The sequence below is a fragment of the Pygoscelis adeliae genome, unplaced genomic scaffold (assembly GCF_000699105.1).
Source record: "Pygoscelis adeliae isolate BGI_AS28 unplaced genomic scaffold, ASM69910v1 Scaffold57, whole genome shotgun sequence".
NCBI classification, from domain to species: Eukaryota; Metazoa; Chordata; class Aves; order Sphenisciformes; family Spheniscidae; genus Pygoscelis; species Pygoscelis adeliae.
In genome coordinates, this window is record NW_008825615.1 from 4,700,441 (window position 1) to 4,724,164 (window position 23,724).

At 37.3% G+C, this 23,724-nt stretch overlaps 1 protein-coding gene across 1 annotated transcript in view; it reads left to right on the forward strand.

The window, feature by feature from the left end:
• PHIP (pleckstrin homology domain interacting protein) overlaps nucleotides 1–23,724 on the forward strand; it is a 119,850-nt gene that overhangs the window by 36,810 nt on the left and 59,316 nt on the right. The window contains 6 exon segments of the mRNA XM_009333228.1: nucleotides 3,764–3,834; nucleotides 4,612–4,712; nucleotides 4,810–4,850; nucleotides 5,910–6,008; nucleotides 8,048–8,201; nucleotides 9,153–9,287. Of these exon segments, the coding sequence (XP_009331503.1) occupies nucleotides 3,764–3,834; nucleotides 4,612–4,712; nucleotides 4,810–4,850; nucleotides 5,910–6,008; nucleotides 8,048–8,201; nucleotides 9,153–9,287 (601 nt within the window).

The window sequence follows — 23,724 nt, forward strand, 5'->3', positions numbered from 1 at the left end:
TATATATATACACACACACCACCCCCTGCTTTTTATACTTGGCACTACTTGAATCATCTGGCAGTGAGTTAAGATTATGAGCTGTTGGGCAGCCTCATGATGATCATGTGGTTGATCATAGTTTCAAGATGATTGGCAGTGCCAGCAGTACTTCGCTGAACTTTTTCATAAAATAGGGGAAAGGCAGCGTTTGGATACACTACTGTGTTCAGTGTGCTGTCTTGAATTAAAAATAATCAGTTTTGTTCTTAACTACGCTGAAAACTGTTTCAATGTAACCCAGTTTGGATGGTTAGGTCTACTGGACCAACTCCCTGTCTTTAACTGAAAATTGGACTTAGTCCCTCCTGGGAAGAACTCCCCCTGAAGGCAATCTTTCTCTGTCAGCTTCTTCAAGAGATGAGGAAACTGGAAATTGTTCTTCATTCTCCACTTCTAAAATTAGGTCAAAATATTATGGAGCAATTATTGTATCTCAACAGATCATGAAGAATTGGAAAATTCACTACCTTGAAAAATGTAGTATTTGCCATTAAAAGGGACTTTGATATCCTTTCAGCCTTCCAATGTCTAGTGCCCTATCCCAGTTCTGTTCTGTTTTGTCTTTTTAATCTCTGCAAAGGTTTATTTTGTTTCATTCTTAGATCGTAAAAATCCTTGTATTTGGCTTTGCCAGCAGCTCTGCTGTAGTATTAATAGTATCTCTGAAATTAGAGGCTTCCCATGTTGGTCTCCCAGTCTTTTGATAACCTCATTAATTGAGGCATCTAGGTCACACATATGGCCCAGACAGGAGATGCTTGGTGACAGAGCTCTCCTTTGATAAACTGCAAAAGGACACATTACAGTAGATTAGGTGCCATAGGATGAAACACAGACATTGACACGGCTGATCACCAAATTTTTATGTTGTTCAAAGGAGAGTGATCAGCCTTGTTCATGTGCTTCTGTGACTAGTGTAGATGCATGTTCTTCAGTATTAGAGCTTCGTGTGTGCTCCTCTTCTTTCAGTGAAGAGGTTTCTGACCAGGCAGTTACCATGTATGCCTAAAAGCAGTAACACTCCAGGTAGATTAATTTGGTTTCTAAACAGAGGAATGGTAAGGTTGGTTGTTGCTGCAGGTAAGGAAGTCAAGGAATGTGGCTCAAACAAGATGGGAAAATGATCAAAAAATCAGGCAATCAAGACTTTCCCCATATTTAGTCTCCTGTTTCTATTCTGGATGGTGATAGAAAACACAGGAGTTGGATCCTGTATCAGTTGGCAGTAGGGAGAAGAGAGAAAATCAGCCTTGGGTCATCAGAAATTGAAGAATAATCTGCACCAAGTTTAAGGGAGAATTATTACGACTGGTCAGTGCATCAAAGTTGAATTAGTTGCACTGCAAAATATTTGCACGTGTATCTTCTCTGAGAAAGATGCTGAGTTTTCTTGTTATTATTCTGCCACCTGTTTGGATCACAGATTTCCAGTGTTAGTCTGTTATTGCCAGACCATATGAATAAGGCAGCAGAACCGTCTCACAGATTTGGGTAGAGGAACTTACTATAGTGCTTCTCTTCTTTTCTATTTTTTTCCCCCATAATTTTAAAAAGAGCAAAAAAAAAAACTGAGGAAAAACACGTGTTGATTTTGATGTTACTGTTTTGGACAAGACGTTGGTTTCTCAATTGTCATTAGTGTGGTGTGATACTTCCCATCTGCTTTCTTAAGCAGAAGGCACTTGATGTTGAAGGGGGTGGACATACATCAGAATTCAGATATGCTGAACCTTGTTTGTTAGCTTGTAAACAGAGACTTAATTTGGAGAGGTTATATCACACATCTGGTTTTTGGGAGGAAGTCTTGCTTGAGCCACTACATGTCCAGAGTGAGGGTAGTCTGCAGGGCTTGGATTAGTTAACCAGTCTTGCACTGTTGCTGCATTTTGAATAAGATGAACTTGTGAGATGTTTATATGGGTGTGTGTCCCTTAGTTGAGCCACATACACCAAATTGCTTCTTTGTCTGCTGCTCTGAGTGCAGGTTATTTTTTGACTGCAGCCCATCTCATTTCTGGATCTGTGTTGAACTTAATACAGGTCTCCTCCAGGAGGAAAATGGTTTACCAGGGCTTTTCTGGACCTCTATGAAGTGTTTGTGAAGGTATCTTAGTGCTGTCCAGCCACTTAATAATTGGATTGAGAATGTTTGGAAAGCGAAGCAATTAGCTTGGTTTCTGTACATTGCAAGAAATTACACTTTTATCCACTTTCCTTGCTTCCCGAAAATACTGATTGCCCAGCTCATTTTGCAAAGACCACAGACTGCTCTAGTGTAAAATAACACACGTTAGAGAGACGTAAGTTGGAGAATTTAACTTGGTTATCCAAACTAAAACGTAAGTGCATACTTGCTCTATTTTGCAGCTGTCCTAACTCCAAAGGCAGAGTTCACAAACGACAGTGGAAGAAAACAGCAGCCTATTTATCTATTTACACTTGCTCCAAATTATGTAAGCTGCATATTGAATCATTTGATAGTTCTTTTTATGTTAGTATCTCAGTTAAGAAGGGTTTCAACTGTTCTGTAGAATGGATCTTTGTCTTGTTTAGTGTATCTTGTTGTGAAGTTTCCTTGTCATGAGTCTGCAGGGAGTTTCCTTAAAACTCCTAGAGGAAAGTTCACAGAAACAGCCTACACTGAATGGACAATTTGGAGAAGGATTTCTTAACTGGTATTCCTGGTGTTTATTACTTTGTTTTATGCATAGGCACCACTAAGATTTAATGCTTACTACTTGCTTTGAGATAGCTGATCAGTGGAGAAAGATCTCTTGCGCATCTTCCTTCAGCTGAAATAAATTATATGGACCATTCTGCTTTTAGAAGAGAAAACTTTGGATAAGTTATGAATATGCATTTTTTTCTGTTAAAACAAATCTTTAGTGATGACACTTGTGGGTGTAATGCTGCTGTTCTCTAGTAAGTTTATTCTTTGAGTGAAGATTGCAGATGGCATACTATGCAAGACCACCTACTGATTTGAGGTTGCTGCAGCGCATGAGCAGAATTGAAGTGATGATTGAGGAACCAGATCTGATTTGTTTTGGTTTTATACACTCTTAGAGTGCCAAATCCGTTGAAGCTTTAGTTCTGCTTGCACATCAGGTTCTGAAATGCCTAAAAGGAAGCACAGGCCAGAAAGTAAAATTTCTTACAAACTTCTAACCATTGTCCTGATATTCTTTGGGCGCTATTTGAAACTAGCTGACAAAGAATATATGTCCTCTGAAGAAACCGGTATATTCTAATCCTGTGAAAAACTGAATTTGTTTAAATTTCTTTTGTATCCTTTTCTATAAAGAGCGCCGAGGTCTGTTTCCCTCTTGTAAAAGCAGCCCTGTGCTGCAGGAGAAAACCAGAGTTCCAGTACACCCAGTGGTTTAAAACTGAACGTGATGGGCAGCTGACTCTAGCGTCTTCTGTTCTGCTTTGCCAGTGGCTTAAGGAATGTGTTTTGTACAGCAATATTAGAGGGGAGAGGGGAACAGGATTTAAGTTGTGATACAGCTCTCCTTGATACATGGATTACTTAGTCCATCTGGATGTCTTAGTTTCCTAAAGATCAGATCATGAAGCATAGCCACACAAGATTGTTTATAGATGGGCAGCCATCTGTTCCTTCATATTTAACTTTGTCCTTCTGTGCTTTATTTCTAAGATACTGACTTATTTTCTGAAGCCCTATTAGGAAATTATTTAACTGTTTCTTTATTTGTAGTCCAAGGCCAACAAAGTTTACAGAACGCCCTCGGCCCGGAGTCCAAATGATCTGTTCTTCTTTCAGTGCTGGTAAAATACCTTCCCCCCCCCCTTGTATCAATAGAAGAAGTAATTTGGAGAGTAAAATGAAGTATAATACAGTTATTGTAGCATATTTCTTGTTAACAAGATGGAATTGAGTTAAGTAGCTATTAAAAAACCCCAGATATTTAAAATAGAAATTCAGAATCTGTGCATTAACTCTTGGTGATACAGAAGTTCTTGAAAACAGTTAAATATAAGAAGTTGAAAGTAAGTCTCCTGTGACTGCAAGTCTTTTAAAACACAATGTATACCTTTCTCTTAGAATGATTCTGAGAGTCGGCTTTACCTGAGATGGAATTTATAGGGATTGGGACGAGAGGTATTGATTACCACGTCTGAATTTCATTGATTACAGAGTTGGCAATTGAAGAATGCAACATAAATATTGGATAAAATATCAAAATGACAGAAACTTATTTTCAGAAAGCATACTGGAGCTCTAGTTCCATTCAATTTTTGTTAAGATTGAGGCTTCTAAGGGCTTACTCGCAAACAGATTACTGTAGTTAGCTAATCTTTCAGATATGTCTGCAGATGCATATTTATCTGACAGCAAACATGAGGTAATTCACCTACAGTTAAACTTTCAAGTTTCTAAATCTTGTTTTTACTTAAAGGTCAGTTACAGGCATAGGTGAAATGAGGTACAGCTATAAATTAAAGGGAATAAATTTAATTATTTGATGTTGCAGCAGTTTGAAAATACTGTAATAACATTAGGTTGTCCTTTTTTCTTAAAACTTATCTGTTTGTTTTTCTCAGGTGGAATGTTTTTGGCCACTGGGAGTACAGATCACATCATTAGGGTTTATTTCTTTGGATCAGGTCAGCCAGAGAAGATATCAGAGTTGGAGTTTCATACTGTAAATATTTTTTTTAAAATTACATATGTATTTGATTAAAATAATAATTTGGATAGATTTGGAATCATATTTGATTTTTTTTCCTTTTTTTATATAGGACAAAGTTGACAGCATTCAGTTTTCTAATAGTAGTAGCAGGTAAGCACACAATTTATTTATTCAGAGCTAGTTTTTTGACCTTGTGGACATTTGTAAATATCAGTTTCTGGAAGTAGTTATTTAAAAAAAAAAAAAAAAAATTTCTGTTTTGAGGTTAATCCAGTAAAATCATCTATAGTTACTGGATTAAAACAAACTTTTGTTTTAATAATACTCCTTCTTCAGTGTTATAGTTGTTTTCATTGTAATGATTAAAGTGTTTTGAATTTGCCAAAATTAAGGAGTATAAAAATACTTGAAATTTTCTCTTAAGAAATGTACGTGTATCTATATATTCACATATAAAATACATGCATTTTATACAGCCATTAAGTTCTGGATGTTGGATGTGAAGGGATGCTAAAGAAAACAGTTCAGTTTATTATGAAGTTCTTGACACTTCATTTAATTGATGTTCTAATGTGTACTTTTATTATGATACAAATAGTTGTAAACCAAACTTCATTGTGCTCCACCCACCTCTTTCTCCTCCTTCTACCCCTGCACCCCAAAAAGGGGGAAGAAAAAGGTGGGGGAGAAACTCAAGCTTGGAAACACTTACTCAGATAAGTATCATAATACTTACTAAACATACACTGCTGGCTTATTGGGAGTAGGTTTTGTTTGTTTTAAATCATGTCTGTACTTCTGCTTGCAGGGCTCTACTGGCCCTTCAGGTATTTTTACCCCTTAACTTTCTTCCTTAGCTTTACCTGGCATGATAGGGTCAGTTTCTTAGAATGCTCATTGGGTTATGGTATCCCTGCGCCAGAGCAGTGTCATAACTCAGCAAGGTGCACCAAAGGTCAAAAGTACAGTTAGTTTGGAAGGTGCTCAGGACAGGGAAGCAGGTTCCACTTTTTGCAGGCCTTCGATTTTTTTAGTGCTACAGGAAGTGTTTTTCACCTCAAACCAGTTGTACAGCATTCTGACACTGTTTGGACTTCTTACTTGCAGCTTCCTTTTTTGAGTTCTAAATTCTGGAACTTCAATTTTCAAGTGTCTTTTCTGTACAGATCTGCCTTTGATCTCTGAGTAACTTTTTTCCCCTTTTGTTAGATTTGTGAGTGGAAGCCGTGATGGAACAGCACGAATCTGGCAATTTAAGCGAAGGGAATGGAAAAGCATTTTGTTAGATATGGCTACTCGCCCAGCAGGGTAAGTGGTGTAAAATGTTCTGCTGTCAGATAGATACTTGAAGGCCATTGATATTATATGCTGACTTATTTAAAAAAAAAAAAAAAAGGGGGAGGAAAAAAGGGAGGGTGGGGGAAGGCCTTCTTAAATTATCATTGCTTAAATGCACAGTATGGTTGTCTGGCTCTTGAAGTCCAACAAAAACAAGTATTTGACTACATATTCAGCTGTGGATGCTAGCTTGTCCTGATAATAGCTCCAATAGTACTTTGATCAGATTAAAAGAATAAAAGATACTAAAAAACCATTAAAGGTCACATTTATATGGCTTTTTACATAGGTATTTATTTCTGGAGCAAGAAAACCAGGTCAGATCTGTTATTGAGACTGCCTGCATTTTAGTAATACTTAAAAGATACTGTGGAATCTGCATGCCCAGAAAAACAGTATTGGGTTCTTTCATACCACATGCCAGCGCAAATAAATCACTTGCTCTGTAATGGGTTCTCATTTGTTAAAACAGTCTAAGAATTTACAAAGCTTTGTAGGTATGGGAAACTTCTGTACACTAGAACAAGCAACAAAAGAGGCTTGAAGATGGAGAATGACTTAGTAGGAATTGTGGCTTGCACCTTTTTATTTTGGCATGGAGGAGATATTTTCCAACTGGCATACATTAGAAAGATTTATAATAGGTTCAAGGGGTAAACCTTTTTCCCCTTACTGATCATACTGAGTGGTTTGAAGGGTGATATTTAATGGAAAAAAAATTAAAATGGTTTCAGGAGTAATCCTGTGGAGAGGTGTCTGAAAGACCAAGAAAGGGATGGAAGAGAAAGCTAAATAAGCTATAATTTAGTTAGATGTTTAGATCAGAGAGTGTGTTGTCAGTTATGGGCAGATGCAACAAAACATGAATATAAAACTGTTGGATGAGACTGTATAAAACACTGGTACTTTGAGAACAGATTGGGTTACTCTCTTAAAAATGCAGTCTGTAAAAATTCTTAGTTTTAACTGATCCTGGGAAAAATAGCAATGGGTTCTTCTTCATTGTGGTCACAAATGGTGAACTTCTTTGAGAAACTGAACGGCTCATTTCAGTAAAGTACCTTTACCTGAATTCTGTTTTGTCCTTTTGACTAGAGGGATAAGTGCAGTTCCAAATTTGATCTTTACTGCACAAACACAATTTTATCAAAGAAAATGAAATTGCTGCATAGAAAGGAGAGAGTGAATTCAGCTTATAATGGGTTCTGCATTGAATCTAGAAAAGAATCTGGCTATAACTACATTTTCTATTATTGAGTTGTACAATATATACTATTCTGTAATGTATTGTAGTGCTTGCTATATGGAAGAGTCTATATTTTGTCTGTCTACTTGGTGGTGACATGCTCTTGTTGCATTTGGTTGATGTGCTAGAGCATTCAGTGGTGATTCATCTTTAAACCACCCTGACAGAAATGTAATTTTGGAGTATTCTGATAGATTATATTACAGATGGCTAGTGTTTGGTTTTCATAGGGATAAAAATAAAAAACATGCAAGGTTAAGCGCCATTATTAGTGATAGTAAAGTGATGTAAGGGTGGTGGTATAGTACTAAATATAGCCTGAGAATTTAACTCAATTAAAGGTATCAGAATACTTCTCTCCATATTTATAACTACTTATTACAAATATTCTCCAGGACAAATTACTGTTCACTAGATTCACTAGTTTGGGTTTGCACTCTTCAAATGTCACAACAAATACTGTAGCTATCAAATTTAATTGGGTTAGGTCACGTATCATGAGGGCATTTTCTGGAAAAACAGATCAACATGTTCTTTAAGATATTAAGAGGACCCTATAGTCATTGTTTAAGCATCTACAATTCTTTTGTGGTTGTATGTGTTACATAATGGAAAACATCTTTCATTTCTCCAGTTTCTTGAAGAAGTGATGCTTCTATTCTTAATAATAAAGCAAAATACAGAATTATTTTCACCTGTTAGGGACATAAGAATGTTTTGACAAACTAGGATTGCTTTGAAAGTTTTTGCTCTTTTGTTTTAGACAAAGTTTACAAGGAGTTGAAGATAAAATCACAAAGCTGAAAGTGACCATGGTGGCATGGGACCGCCATGACAACTCTGTTATAACTGCAGTAAATAACATGACTCTGAAAGTTTGGAATTCTTTCACTGGCCAACTCATTCATATTCTCATGGTAAGGTGTTCCATCTTGATTTGTCAATCCTGAATGCAAAAGTTATGTGTACATCATTAAAATTCTTCCTTATAACATTTTTTTTCTGTCTGAAAACTGCCTTAACAAACGTTTCCAAATAATTGAAGTGTAATAGAGATGTCTGTCAGCTGCTTATTAGAAAATAAAGCTTTAAAGTCTCAAATAACCATTGCTGTTCAAGATGTCTGAAACTAATTTTGGACTACTTTTTTTCCTAAAGTGCTATTTTGAAGGAGCAAAAAAGGAAACAGTTGTTTCTTTTTACCTTTATTTAATGTGACAAATGTTTTGAAATACCGTTAATGGATAAATTTGCCGTGTTTAAACAGAGACACTTCTGCAACCTAATCATTCCATGAGTACAAAAAATAGTCTTCTAGCTAGAATAAATCGAACAACATTTTTACTAATGTCTGATACTTTTTTTATTAACTGAGAAAATAGGCAACTCTAGGTAACTAGATGCTCCACTGGAGATGGAAATATTTCATGCAAAGCTTTAAAATTTAGTATTAATTTTTAGGTATTAGTTTTTTCTCTAACCTTTAGTTACATATTTGATTCTTTATGGGTCTAAATTAAATTTCTAACTGCTATTCTGCCTAAACAAATTGAAATCTGTGGAGCATTAAAACCAAAAATATCGAATATTGTAGACTCTAATCTTTTAAAATCATGGCAAAAGTATTGGGACATACTTGTTGTGAAGGTGACATACTTGACGTACTTCTTAGGGAGCTAAAATTGCAACTGGAAAGAGAAGAGTATAATAAACTGCTACAAAAAAAAAGAAATGTGTGGTCAAAGTAGTTGTTCTTTGCTGGACACTTTCATAGATTAATGTTGCAGTTGCTAGTGGTGTCATATTGGATTCCTGAGTAAGTATTTGAGACAATCCTCTTGTTTATCTTGCTATATCTTTAATTTCAGGGACATGAAGATGAAGTGTTCGTACTTGAACCTCATCCGTTTGATCCAAGAGTTCTCTTCTCTGCTGGACATGATGGAAATGTCATAGTTTGGGATTTGGCAAGAGGGGTCAAAATCCGGTCTTACTTCAACATGGTAATTATTGTGCTTTATGCAGATATGCCAAAGCAACCTTTCTAAACTTTTTGCTTTTAGTACATTCTTATGTAGGCCATCTTGAAGCATGCATTTGTGTATAGGGCAAGATCCTGCTTCCAGTGAAATCAAGAGAAATTCCTATTCAGTTTAGTGGGGCAAAGATTAAATCTGTAAAATGTATAAAGTTGTTTCTTTGGCTGTATTTCATAGCGTCATCTTTCTATATGCTTCATCCACATGAAATTGGAGTGTTAGTTTACATTGTCAGAGATCATGCGTAAGAGACAGGGTGACAGAGACCCTCCTTTAGTGCTCTGTTTCCTGCCTGGGGAACCAAGGTGGAACTTGGTTTATTTTTACATTACTAATTCTTAATCTGGCTAAAGCCCTTCAGGAGTCACCTGATCTCATACAATGTTGTTGTATGCTGCCTTGGCCCATTGGACTAAATACTGTCAGCCTTTCTGTGTAGACCTCCTCCACATGCAGGTTTCAAATTTGGTCTGTTCTGCACTAAACTAATTCTTGTGGAAGGTGGATGCAACAGGTATTTCCATGTTTTTCTTGATATTAAGTGGGTCTTTGTACATATCTTTTTCCTCAAAAAGGTAATGATGTGTTGTGCAATTCAGACTTTGACTCCTGGAGAAAATTACAAAAGTCTTTGTAGAATATGAAGAATCATTGAGAATGCTGAGAGTAGGCAAATGGGCTTCATCCAGCCTTCAGCCGTAGTACAGTGGCAGTCTTGGAGACAGCATAAAGAAGATCATCTGAAGAAGAGACCTACCATAGATGTACTCACAAAAAAAAGGGCATTTAGAAATGAAGTCAAGCCAGGAAGGTCACTCTGAACCTAAAGAAAGATTTTTTTTTTTGATGTGCAGTGTACAGTACAGTTTATAAAGTCTCTGAGGAAATTCTGCCAAGCTTAATGGGAGAGAGAGCAGCCTAGACTCCTTTCAGCACTGACCTAGGTTCAATATTGTTCCCTCTGCATTGATTTCTGTAACTGAACTTATGAAGGGTCCGAGACAATCATCTTGGAGCTATGAGTACAGATCTTCGTTACTCAGTGCTATTCACTGTTGCCTGTTGAGGTGTATGTTCTCACTGCATGGTTAGGTTGCCTTTCCACTACTACTTATGATGGATGTATGATAGTTTTCATGGAATTTAAGGTCAGAAGAGGCTGAGCTCATCTGCTCTTCATAAGACAAGTTCATTTAAGAGCTATCAGAATCTAAATTACAAATGCCTGTGATGTTAGGCAACCTCCTGAAAGACTGAAATATTTTTTTCAAGGGTGCCGTGCAACACAAACACCTTAAAAAGGGTAAAAATCACATACATTTCAAGGTCTTTGGAGTCAGAGAAACGTGTAGACAGTAAGAAGATCTCAGCAGCTAGTAATCTGTGCTTCATGCTAGAAATAAATGTGAGAAAGTCTGCCTGCTGTGTGAGGTGAGGGGAATTGTAAATCTGGCAATCAGTTTGTCTCAAACCAATGAATAAGTCATATGAGCCAGGTATGCAAGAGAAGCATCTCTCTACAGTCTCTGAATATTTCACCAGCCAATCTTCCATGTCTGATGCTTCAAAAGGCATGGGTGGAAATCAGAGGTTTTCTTAGATGACTGGGGTAGGGGGGAGATGCTTGTAGATGATGAGACTTGATTGCATAGTCACCTCTGCAGAGCTGCAAATGTTAAGTGTTCTGGTTTACTAAGAGAGGGCATGAATACATACAGAGCTGCCAGTCTTCTCCCAGCTTCCTAACTGGCATATCAGCTGGGAACATTAGATTAGCCACTAATTAAATTATTCTGATAACTGCTGTGACCTTCATTGACTTGCTCAATATGTCATCTCATTCTTCTGAAAAACAGTGATTGTATTTGTATTGAGGGGATGGGAAACTTTTACAGATGGGTTCTTTTGGGTCAGACAAGGATCATAATCTGGAGGAACCAAACCTGAGAGTTGAATGACATGAGATCTGCTTTACCATTCTTATTATCATTGCCTGACAAAACAGTGTCTGTGGTACCAGAACTAGCACTGTGGATGACTTTGTCGTAACAAAAACTCCATAAAAAAATAATTGCAGACCTTGGGGGTCTTGGTTGAATTAGCAAAATCTTAGATGACTGTTAGCTTAATGATAGTCCAGTCAGGTATTCCCATCCTAGATGGATTGCTTGGTACATCTAAAGCCTTGTGGCAAATCCCTAAAGTAGAGTGGGGTATTTTTTAAGTCGTGTTGTTCCCCCCCCCCCGAATTCATTCATTGTCAGCATTAAAAAAAAAATCAAAATCCAAGGGATGCAAGCAGTGTCAATCAGTTTGAAACTTAATTCCTTTTATCCGGTCAGTGAATGTGAAATTGCAAAGCCATAGTAACCAAATACACTTCTTTTTTTGTATTTAACTTAAATGGGGGAATCAAAGTTTATTTGTGCTTCGCTGGTTACAGAGAGGTGCCACTAGGAGACTCTGGTGGTCCTACAGAACATTCTCTCCCAGGTTTTTAAACTTAAGATTTGCTATTAAATCAGTTGGTACAGTCACAGTTAATCTGAAGCATCTTTGGTCTGTTTGCCAGCATTTGGTCTTTATAATTAATAGTAAACTCAGTCCTGTAAGTGACTGTCTACACACATGGGTTTATTCTCAGTAAGTATGTATATATTTTACATATTCCACATTATCACCTGTAGTCTTCACTTCACTTGATCTAGTTCTGTAAATATCGCACAGGTCAGTGTTGGAGTTCATTGGCATTCAGAACTGGCTTAATTCAGTGACTTGATTCAGCTAGGCTCAGGGAATTTATTCATTACCCCAGAGAGTGAAATTTGGCATAGAAATACCAAGAGTGTGAGATGGTTAAAGTTTTTTAGGCAATTTTGAGATGCAGCAAGTAAGTCCTGGGGTGGTTTTAAATTGCATGTGCAAATACAGGTACTTGTTTTGTGGCCTGTGTAATATCGCTGCCAGTCCTGACTTAATACAGCTGCTAATGAAAAACGCATTCTCAGTGTATTTTTGTCATTCCTTTTTCCAAGGAATCAATGAAGTTGTGGCTTTGGTGTTGTAATATCAGGGCAGTTTCACATGCTATATTTCCCAGGTACAAATAAGCATTTAGCAGACTTCTGAAGAAACCAGGGTAATAAACCTTAAGTAGTTGCTGCAGCCAACAGTTTCAGAGCTTGTATGTTTCACAAAAATAGTGGTTTTGCTACAGAAGGACAGCACAAACCCCTGTAAATGTTTAAATTGTGGCTCATTACCCAGGGTCTAGATTCACTGAAGGACTTGACTCTTGTGGCATCTAAGTTATTGGGGACCAAGGTCGTTAGTCTCCAAAGTGGAATGCAGTATCCTACCAAATCCTCAGCTTACTGAGCAGTATATGAGATTTAGGTGTGTTAGTGGATGATCCAGGAAAAAAAAATACACTGAATGGTGAGCTGCCTAGTGAGAGCCACTGCGTGATAATGTACATAGAGAGATATTTGAAATACAGTTTCTTACTCAAAGCTGCAATGAGGCATCTGGATCCTTTGTGTGGTAAGGCACCTTTCCAAGAACTGAGAGAGGTCCCTGCTCTCCCAAAAGGAGGACGCAGGAGCAGGTGGCACTCATCTTTTGGGATTGCCTTAACTAATGTTAAGCTCTTGAGCTGGGAAATGGAAGACCTCGATTTTGTTCTCTCCTCAGTGGCAAGGTGTTCAATTCAACATCTGCCACTTACCCCAGAGGGCATCTCAGCTATAAATGTCTAGACAGGACTTTTTCCCAACTTTCTCTTGAAGCTGTGCCACTGTGGAGAGGCGTGAATCTGTAGCCTGTGGGTTTAGGTGCTTCTAGGCTTGTTTTCTTGGGTATGGAAATAATTTTCTAGGTAAATTAGAAAGTGGTAGGAATGGCCTTTGGCTTCAAGCTTCAGGCAAGCTCTTGAACTTGCAGGATTAGTGCTCTGTTAGCTCATAAATAAAAGCTGTACACTACTCAGTTGTTATAGGATCTGTTTTCTTTCAGGTGTTCTCACCAAGTTACTTAATAGACCTGCCACTGTTGGTTTGTTAGGAGTGCCGGAGTTGGCACTCGAATGCTATGTGCTGCAGCTTAGCCTTTATGCTTGTAGTTCTGTAGGCTTTAAGCAGAAGTTTCTCAATTCTGAGAATGTATGAGGGGAAAAAGAAATCTACAGGGACTTAAGAATATTCCAGATCAAAAAAAGAGGTGCCTAGTAATGTCAGGTGGATGCACGGGTTTTTGTTTGGTTTGGTGATTGGGTTTTTGTTGGTGGTGTGATTTGGACATAAAGTACTGGTTTTCCTCGAGTCTGACCCCAAATAGGTTTGTGGTGTTACGGTGCTGCCCTTGATTTTTATTTTTCGGACTTGCGTAGTTTCCTTTAAGCATGCTTTCCTTTAAGCAGTGTCTCTCAGGGCTGAGCTCTGCTGGTTCAGACTGCTTGCAGAAGGCATTCTGCCTGGAGCATTAGAGTGTAGGTTTCTCCTGTGGTAAAGCTGATAGTTCTTGTCTGGTGAGTGGGCTACCCTGTTGAAGAATATTAAAAAAAGTTTCCTAAAAGATTTCAGGGTATGTACAGGCCTGTAGAACTGTTCTTTTTCTCTTTTTTAATTATTTGGTTTACAGCATGGCTTTATGAACGGTTGCAGGAACATATGGTGACTGCGGTTACTTAAAAGTATGTCATTGAGAGTATGAAAACTGTACTACAGGAGCAAGAATGAAAGACTAGGGGAGAGCAAGCATTTTTACAATCATTGTTACTGTAGAATATTGGATTTTTGTACCGTATCTTTGAATGTAATTGCTTTGCCTGAATTCGATACCTGACTTGGCAGATTTTTGTAAGTAGGCATTGCAGTTATTGCACCGGGAAGCTTGTGTATTAGTTGATGAAGACTAGCCTTACGGTGTTGAAGAAATCCTTGTGTAATGTAGAAATTAATCAAGTAGGGATACTGATACCTTTAAATGGTTCTCCTGGTCAACAGATTTCCAAAAAAACCCCAAACAAAACCAACAACCAAAAGAACTTTCATGACTAGGTGTTGCTCTTCTGTCTTACTGGATTGACTCATTGCGAGTTGCATCTTTGAGAAGTCAGGCTTTGCTGTAGCCGGTAGTAGGCTTTCTTACCTCTGACGTGATTCGTGTGCCTCAGGGGCCTCCTGTGTGCCTGAATGCCTGTTAAGGTCAGATTCTGCTTACTTGCAATCTTAATGTGTTCCTCCTGGTGTTTGTGAAAAGTTCATTTGGACAGATTCTTGTTATGTTACCTTGGAGCTAAGACAGCCTTTCTGAGCACTGTCATGTATTGCGGTGTTCTTTGCAACATGCTCTGGGTGGCTGGTAATTCTGAAACCCACTTTTGAACTCAGTGCAAGGGTGGCCTTAGGCCTTTCATTGTATTCTGAAGAATGCTTTGAAATACTGATACAAAGAATGTTTTTACGATCTTGTATTAAATTCACAGATCAGAATACTTCAAAATCATCCTACCTTTGTGACTTTATCTGACTTGCTGAAAGGCTAAGCCACCTTAGCCTTTAACACTTAAAGGTCGCACTATGTATCTCCAGCTGTTGCGAATTTGATGATGAGTCTTTTTCTAATGCTGAAGCATATTTCATCAGAGCATATAGAATACCATGGGTGTATTTCAGAAATCCATTACCACTCAAGCTCTGTAAACTAGTGATTTGAAGCAACCTTCTGATTCTTTTTGAGGAGGAAGAAAAAATAATTCCTCAGGGAACTTGTTCTCCCCCTCTCCCACCTTCAGCTTCCTTTGAAATGACAACTAACTCTGTTACATTTGTGAAAGAAAAGCTTTAATCTCTCCCAGAAACACCATTGTTCTTCTCTGTGTCACTGAGTAAATGTGGCTTGCCCTGGAAACCAGATTGGTACTTTAAGAATAGTGGATGATTTCTTACGGCAGTGTAACTGTTACTGCTTGAATTGGTGTTTGTCATTCTTATGCCCTCTGTCCCACTTTATGGAAACCGTCAGAAAAAAAGAAAAAAAAACCCAAACCCTTTAAAATTGCAAAGCCTGAGGGGGAGGCTGACCTGCCTGTTGCATCAGTGTTGGAGAAGATACAGGGTGCGGTTGCATTTCTTGTCTGTTTTTGAAAAACTGATCTTGGGGCTGAGATAGGCTTTTTCATTGAGACCTAGAAGGATATCGTCTTTGATAGATGTAATTGCTGTAAGGTAGGATGAGGCTTCTTACAGGTTTTCAGGTGTCCTATGAAAATTGTGTGTTTTTTGTTTTTTGTTTGTTTGGTTTTTTTTTTTAACTGGGGCATATTTTCATCTAGATCTCTGCACCAGAATCATAGCTGTTTGCTTTCATTCTAGGCACTTTTCTGTTGGAAACTCATGATGAATAGTCCCATGCTTTCATGTAAAGTACATTACTTACATTTTATGTAGATAGGCATTGTATCCAGAACTAGGAAGCTTGTGACTTGCATGTGTTCTTTCCAATATGCTTATTAATTAGCAACACATAATGAAACTAAGACCTTAAATATGAACATTTTTTACACTTTTGTGTTTATTTCACAAAATGTTAAATAGCTTATTCAAAGATTTGGCTAGCGTGATGAGCATGGTTTCTTCCATCTGTATTAAAAACCATACATTAAAACAGGTACAGTGTAAGCAACTGAATTGAAAAGTGACAGTTTTCTAAAAAGTTTCTGCAGTTGCATTTTTAATATCAATTTAGTAAGACGTGATTTCGTCCAACTTCATTTAAAATTGTCATCCCAGAAGCAAATACTTGATTTTAGGATAAAGTTTGGATTTAACTGCATAAACAAAGTTATTTCCTTTTTTGTTCTTTTTTTCTTCTAAAGAAAATTTGTGACAGCTAAAAGAACAACGGGGACAAAACTTTTCTTTCTTGGAGTTCAGAGATTAAAGGACATCTTAGTGGAACCTTACATAAATACTTATGGAGCCTTTCAGCAAGATAAAGTTATTTTGACTTTGCATTATATTGCCACATCAAAATGTAAATGTAATCGTTCCCCTTAACAGGTACATTAATAGGGAACAGCAACTCTAAAGTTCTTGGTACTGAAAAACTTTTCAAAGTACTTAAATATAAACTGTTGTTGAGCATACAGTACAAACAGGCATAAGCTACTTTATCAGTGGAACTAACAAACCTGTAGGCTGATCTTTTGCTTATGTTCTTGGTTGGAGTTAGGAAAGTACTGCAGAAGTCAATAATCGGGGGGGTGGGGGGGCAACAAAAAAACCCCAAAAAACCAAAAAGACTTGTAGCCTTGCAGCAGGGTAAAAAATGTTAGTGAAACTGCAGACGACTTAGCTATAGAGTTGTTTGGGTTACAGCCTCTTTCGCACAGCATTGAATGTCTTCTGTTGTCTTACGAAGTTGACCAGAAGCTTGGGTTGGCTTCTCTAATGATGTCTCAAATTTGATGGGACAGTGCTTGTTACCTGAAATACAAAAATTTCCTGAGAAAGCTGGTCAGGATTTCTTAGTAAGACTTAAGACCAGCTACTTAGAATGACCAACTTAACGTATTTTTTTTTTACCACAAAGTAAAGAGAAAATACCTGAAAAGGGAAAAATACCACAGCTTGTTTAGGTAGTTTTCAAGCAAACATGCATAATGCCTTTCTCAGTGTTACTTAATTTTTAGAGAGAGGACTATATATTGTTACTTTAAAATTTATTATCAATTAACTTTAAATTTCCTTTTTAATCTCTATACATCTATGTCAGGTACATGAAGTGAGGCAATCATGTAAATAAAGCTTGATAAACATTTTTGAAAAGCTGTAGTGCTTGTGTCTGAGTATTCCTGAAGTAATAGTTGTGAAGAAGGAAAGTTTTACTTCAGTAGAAGATCTCTGTGTCTATACTTGAGAAGATAAGACTCCAGTATCTGCATTTCACACTTAAAGGATTACAACATGGCCATATTTCTAACAGTTACCACTAGAAAAGTTAGGTGGAAGAAAAGGTGTGTTGGAAGGATCTTGTGATGATGCAGGACTGTTCATTAAAACCTTATTTACTTATTACTCTGCTGCAGTAGCTTTCATTAGACTATGTTGTAACTTTTTATGCAGTGAAGTATGTAATGCTTTCATATGATCAAAAGATGGAACTTGTTTGTGAATACTCACAAACTTATTTTTAGGTCCCTTGATTTCCTGACCAGTCTTAAAGTTTAGACGCAAGCTCTTACAACTGTGCTATAGTAAAGAAAAAAAATGTGACTCTCTTTGTCCTTAGTTTTCTTTTTCAGGTTGCTTCTTTCTTGAGAAGCCTTGGGCTTCTGAAGAAAGGGAGGAAGCAAGAGGAAACAAGAAATGGGGTTGATATGTTTGTTCTGAAAGTGTTGTCTGAAATTCCTTTATTTCATTTGATTGCTTTTGAAAACAAATGGAGCAGTAGAATCAGCAAGCAGATACTAACCTACCTCGTAAGGCCTCCTGTTCTGGTTACGTGATGATTGTAGTTGTATAGCTCTAAAGTGCTGCTGCTATTTCAGATGGTGTCTTAATGAAACAGGTTATGCTTCTTAGAAATGCTGGCACAAAATCAGGAAATGTAGTGATATATATGGTAACAAAGCAATAGTTGTATTTAAAACATTAAGCTTGTTTTTGAAATTGAAAATGTGTACTGTCACACATCCAGTGAGAAAGCTTGAAGCAAGTGGATACATTCGTACTAGTTTTGCTTTACATTCACTATGTGACACTACCATGGTGAATATAGGCCTTTTCATAGCGAGATACTAGTTAATCTGTGTAAAACTGTTAATGCAGATAAATGTTTTACATTTAAAAAAATAAAAAATCCAGTTGGTGTTAAGGTTAAAAGTTCCGGCCACATAGACATTAAGAAATAAGGACAAGATTGCTCAAGTCAATGTCTGAGGTTTTTGTCCCCAAGGCTGCAGCTAGCTGATTGTCTAATTAATGTAAAGTTGTCTGGTACTATTCCTGGTTCCATGCGTTTCTTTCCAAGTGGGTCCTTAATTACTTTTATAGGATGCATGGTAGTTGCATTGCACAGTTCTTTTTCAAGCTTATACGTTTTCCCCAACTTCCTGACACTTAATGTATCTTTTGAAAATTTTTAATAGAAACACTTTCTTAGCTTTGTGAGCTTTGGATATATTGTAGATTTATTTGAAGCTATTAGCATAAGCAGTGACTGAAATTATCATAGACAAAACTTGACCATAAAAAGGTCAAGTTCAAGCAGTCCACAAGAATTTTCCCGATTTCTACAATGGAAATTGTAGAGGGTGTAATTTTGACCCTGCTTGAAGTTAATGAAGAATCTGTACTACAGTTGAAGAATCAGACCATCTGGATGCAGTGATGTGTTGGTTGTTTCTCCCCCACCCCCACCCCCCTGCCCTCTTCCCACATGTCTTAATGTTTTTATATAAATCAATGAGAAAAATTGGGAACCCCCATGGAGGTGATAGTAGTAATGTATTTCATAGTGGCGATGATGTCTAGTTTTTGTGAATTTGGACACACACATCCCATGTTAATGACTGAATGTTTTTAGTACAGTGTAATCCTTGTTTTGCTTAGAACTTACTGTCAGCGTTATGGCATCAACTGATTCAGGTCAAAAGGGTTTCTTCCTGCAAATTGTCAATCAAGCAGAGGCTACTAAGTTGCAATCAGATTTTTCTGTGTGCTCCTGCTCCTTCAGAGAGCTGGTTTTAACTCTGTCCTTTATTTTTAGCTTTGAGTGGACACTTCATTACAGGCAATTCCTATGCTATGCCTCCTTGTGTCTGTGTATCTTAATGTTTTTCCTACCCCATCTTCTGAGGTCTGATCTTTCACTGATCTGTGTGATGTGGTTCCTTACTTTCTAATGCTACTTCTACTTTCAATGCAACCTGATAAACTCTGAAGCCCTAACAGCATTATCATATCAGTTACAACATTGTTTCCTTTTTGTTAATCAGTAAACCTGCATGGCCTACCTAGATCTTTGTTAACAACTACTTGATTAGTTTTAGCCTAAATGGCATACCAAAAAATTGGAGTCCCTGTCAGAAGAACAACATGGAAAATCAGATTCCATCTAGGACAGCTCAGCAGAATGCTCTGTACATGGATTTTCTGCCCCATGAGGTGATTTTTTGGCCTAATGTCTGAAAAGGCATACTGCTTGCTGATATGGACAATGTATTGTAATCTCCAGTGTTAACTAGAGATTTAAAAATGGTTATTTCTTATGTTGTGGCCTTCATAAAGTCTGAAGAGACTTCCAGTTTTGCTGGGATTATATGGAATTGTATTTCTAGATCAGGTTTTGTAGTCATCTGAAATACAGAATGACTTAAAATAAGATTAAAATGCATTATTTTTGAATCAGTCAGTGTGTAGTCCTACTGAAATGTTTTTGAAATTTTTGAGAGGTTCCACCTTTGAATAATGTGTAAGAGCACATCCTGAAGAGGAAAGCCAGCATAATGCTCTAGTAGTCCAAGTAGAAGCCAGTACTGAGTTTGCAGGATGTTTATTAAGAAAATTTTCCTTAAAAAGAAAAAAGAAGCTGTAAATACTTTTTGTATAGCCTTTATATAACTTCAGGCATCCATAGGGTGGGAATCTGTCAGATCTTTTCATTGATATGTTTATCTTTCAAGACAAATACAGCATTCCTGAATGAATAACTGACTTGGATGGTAGGAAGATAGAAACATGTTTAATATACATTTTACTCTTAATTTAATTACTTCTTGTCCTCTTCCTACCATTTGATCCTTTGTTATTCTTCTGGAAGCAGTGTAGAAGCCCTGTTTGGTTTTGTTTTTTTGGGTGGGTTTTTTTTGTTTTTTTTTTTTTTTTTAACTGGCTTAATAAAAATTACGTGTTCTTTTCCACTCCTACAAATCTGCAGCAACCTCTCCTAACTTTGCAGAAAGTCTGTAGATATTTTTTGGCTTACCATGGAAGCATGCTGTGATCGAAGATTATTCCTTAAAGCAAAGGAGAACATAAACCTGCAAAGGAACTTCAGAATACTTGGAGACTGATTTGACTTGAGCAGTTATGTAGTTTCATCACTTATGAAAGAGGCTATATGTTTTAATAACAATTAGTTGACTTTGCTTTTTTGCTAGCTTTAGAAAGTTGTTCTGGCATACCATTGTTGTGACTGATAGAATCTAAATTTCAGTTTTCAAGTTTGAATGTTGCTTGTAACTAATTTTCATTTGTTCCTGTGCATTTAGGTAGAGTAGTTCTCTTCCTGCTAAAGGTCTTTTTGTATACGCATACAAAACAGTCCTCTTTCCTTAGTGTCCATGTGAAGAAGCTGAGCTCTTAGGTTTTCCATTATCATGATGAGTGGAAACATTTCTCTGTAGCTGTTCCACTTAGAATTTACTTATCTTGAACATGGGAAGCAAGAATTAATGTGTATTGCTTTGGAAGAGTTTCTTCTTACCGTTGTCTGCTTGTCTAGCATGTGTGCTTTTTCTTTTCTGGATATACTTCTGGTATGTTTTAGGATTATAGTTTTCTTTTTGTTGTTGCATTACATGTGATGCATTGCAATGAATACACAGTGATCTTTTTCCCTGTGTTTCCAAGTAATTGAGTCAGTCTCTTAATGTGAAGGACGAGAGAGAATGTTATCTACCTCAGGCTAGTAGAGGATTAGTTCACTGACTTTTTAAACAGTGCCGATGACTTGCATTGGAAGGGGTGATAGAGATGCATAGTGTTATTGTGTGTAGACTGAGTTCCATTATTTTTTCTGGCAGTAAATGTGTTAGTAAGTTATTTCTAATAATCTTCCTAGGTTCATGACCTCTTACATTTTGTCCTGTTGGCTTTTAATTGCTTCAGTCGATATAATTTGTGCTGTGTCCCAAATCTGTTCTCAGTGGATGATTTCCTAATGTTCACAGGCTCTTATTTTTTCTATAGTCACTAACAGAAAGGCCTGGCTTGAGGAACTTCACTGATAACATCCTTTTAGTTATGTATGTCATTCCAAAACCAATAACTGTTATCCTTTCCTTAGCAAGTTTACCGACTCTGCATTTCTCCTACTAATCACAATCTGTTCTATTTGAACTAATTTTTCAGTGCCATATCATGGCTGTGAAATCTAACTAGGCTGAATGAATTGTATTTTCTTGGTATTAAAAAACCCCAGTTATTTTACTGAAGAAAGTCTGCTAAGTTTGTCTGGTACTCTACTCTTAATTAGTTTTCATTTTACTTGATTTTTTTTTTCTTTTTTTTTCTCCAATGTCTTTTCTTAAAAGCTAGATCTTAAATCTTTCATACTATCTATTGATAACAGGTCAGAAAGGCTTATTATTGAGGTGGTACTACTCTGTTTTCATACAACAGATTATGGATCTAAGACGTGTTACTTTGTGTACTAGTTCACAACTCTATTTTCCCTGCTTTGAGGGAGAACAATAAGCTCTCTTCAAAACTGGGAGGAAAAGAATAACTTCCCCTTTTCATTCTCTTTTATTTCATCAACATTCCTCCCTTCGTGATGTACCAACGTCCATCTGTTTCCTTGCTAGGGAAAATGCAGGCAAATGTTAACTTAATCCTCATTGTATAGCACCACTGGTTCTTCCCTGTTTGTGGCTGAAGAATCCTTGCTGCTTGCTTTGCTACCAGCAGTATCTTAACACGTTCACTCTTGGCAACCCTTTGCTGGGACAGCCCTTAATTGACCAGTGATTTTATGTTCTCGTGGGCGGTCTCTTCGCTTCACCATTGATATCCTTTCATTCTGCAGGGAAAGGTTCCAAACGGAATAAACAGTTTATCTTCTTTGGGATACGGTCTTCATATAGTTCTTGCATCTTTGATTTAAAAGGGATGGAGTGGGAAAAGGAGCTTCCTTCTTGCTCGAGTCCCTTATCAAACTTGCTGAAGTTACAGCTTCGCTGATTTGCTACAGCTTCCCCTTTTGCAACTTAACATTTGGTTTCTGTTACAAATGACCAAATCCTCTGTGTTAGCTTTATTATTGAAGAAATTCCATTGTAAGTGTCACTAATCCCAAAATATTTTTGTTTAACAAAAATGCTACTGGGTAACACACTCTGGCAGGCTTTGCCCTTTAATTTGTAATAGTAATTATATCTTGGAAGCTTATCCCCAACAGTAATTTTTGTTCTTATAATATTAAGGATCTTTATTTCCAAGTAACTGTACATCAGATTTGAGGGGTTGTACTAAAAGGTCTTACTGCTGTCCTTTCCAAAAGCACTTTTTAAACCAGATTCTGGCCACATTTAGAGGAAAACTATTTGCGCTGTGCTAATCACTGAATAGTAGATCACTATTCCTTTGCTTTGCATAAGAACAGAGTGTTTTCCAACTACCACTCTAATTCCCAGGGGTTTCTTGAAAATGGTCCATCCAAACCATTTCTTGCTGGGAAGGATTAAAAAAACCCATCATCTTAATAGTCTGATTTTTTCCTTCAATTTCTTATTTTTCCCCTCACTATGGTTAGCAAATAGTTCTTCCCACAACATGCCTTGTTTTCTGTGTAAAGCAAAAAGTGTTCAAATCTTAGGCTCTAGGAGCACCCTGAAATTCTATTTCTGAAGGACTTGAATGTTAGGAAGCTTGATACTTTCATGTTTCCTTTGTTGGAGGAGGGGAAAGGGAACAGAAATATCTATGTAAGTACTCCTTTTCCAGGTTTTTACTATACATCTGCAAAGCTTATTCTTTGTCTGAAGTTCCTTCTCCTTTCCACCTGCCTCCCCAAACTGTCTCCCTTTAATACAGTGAGCTTTTTACATAGAAAAAGCAGCACAAAGTTGTAACTTTGCCTTGGTTGTTGGATCTTGCTTAGCCTAAATTAATTCTGCATTCTTAGCTGTTGTGATGGTAGTGTCACTCACTTGAAACTCTGGTTTTGTTTTCCATCTCTTTCCGTAGAATACTTCTCTTAAAAATTCATTTCTTCTGGAATAATGGGCAAAATAGAACACAAAACTTGCATTGGTTTATCTTCCTCTTTTGCTAATCCAGAAACTAATTTGACTTTTATGGAAAGTACCTGTAGCAAGAAAGACCTTTATCAAACACCTGAAAGCACTGGTAATAGGTGTAGCAGCCTCTGCCATTGGGGGGGTGTGCAGGGGTGTGGGTGTGGATGTGTTGGAAGACCCTGGGCAAAAGATTGAGACTTCTTGCCTTTGTCTCAGCCTGTAAGATAGTGAGAACAGTACCTACCTCGCAGGTTTTTCGAGGCTTGGTTCGTTAACTTTTTAAAATAATGCTGATGGCCTCTGGAAGGTGCTACAGAAGTGCACAGTGTTACTGCCTGCAGGCTGAATACCATTGTTTTTTATAGCAGTATATAG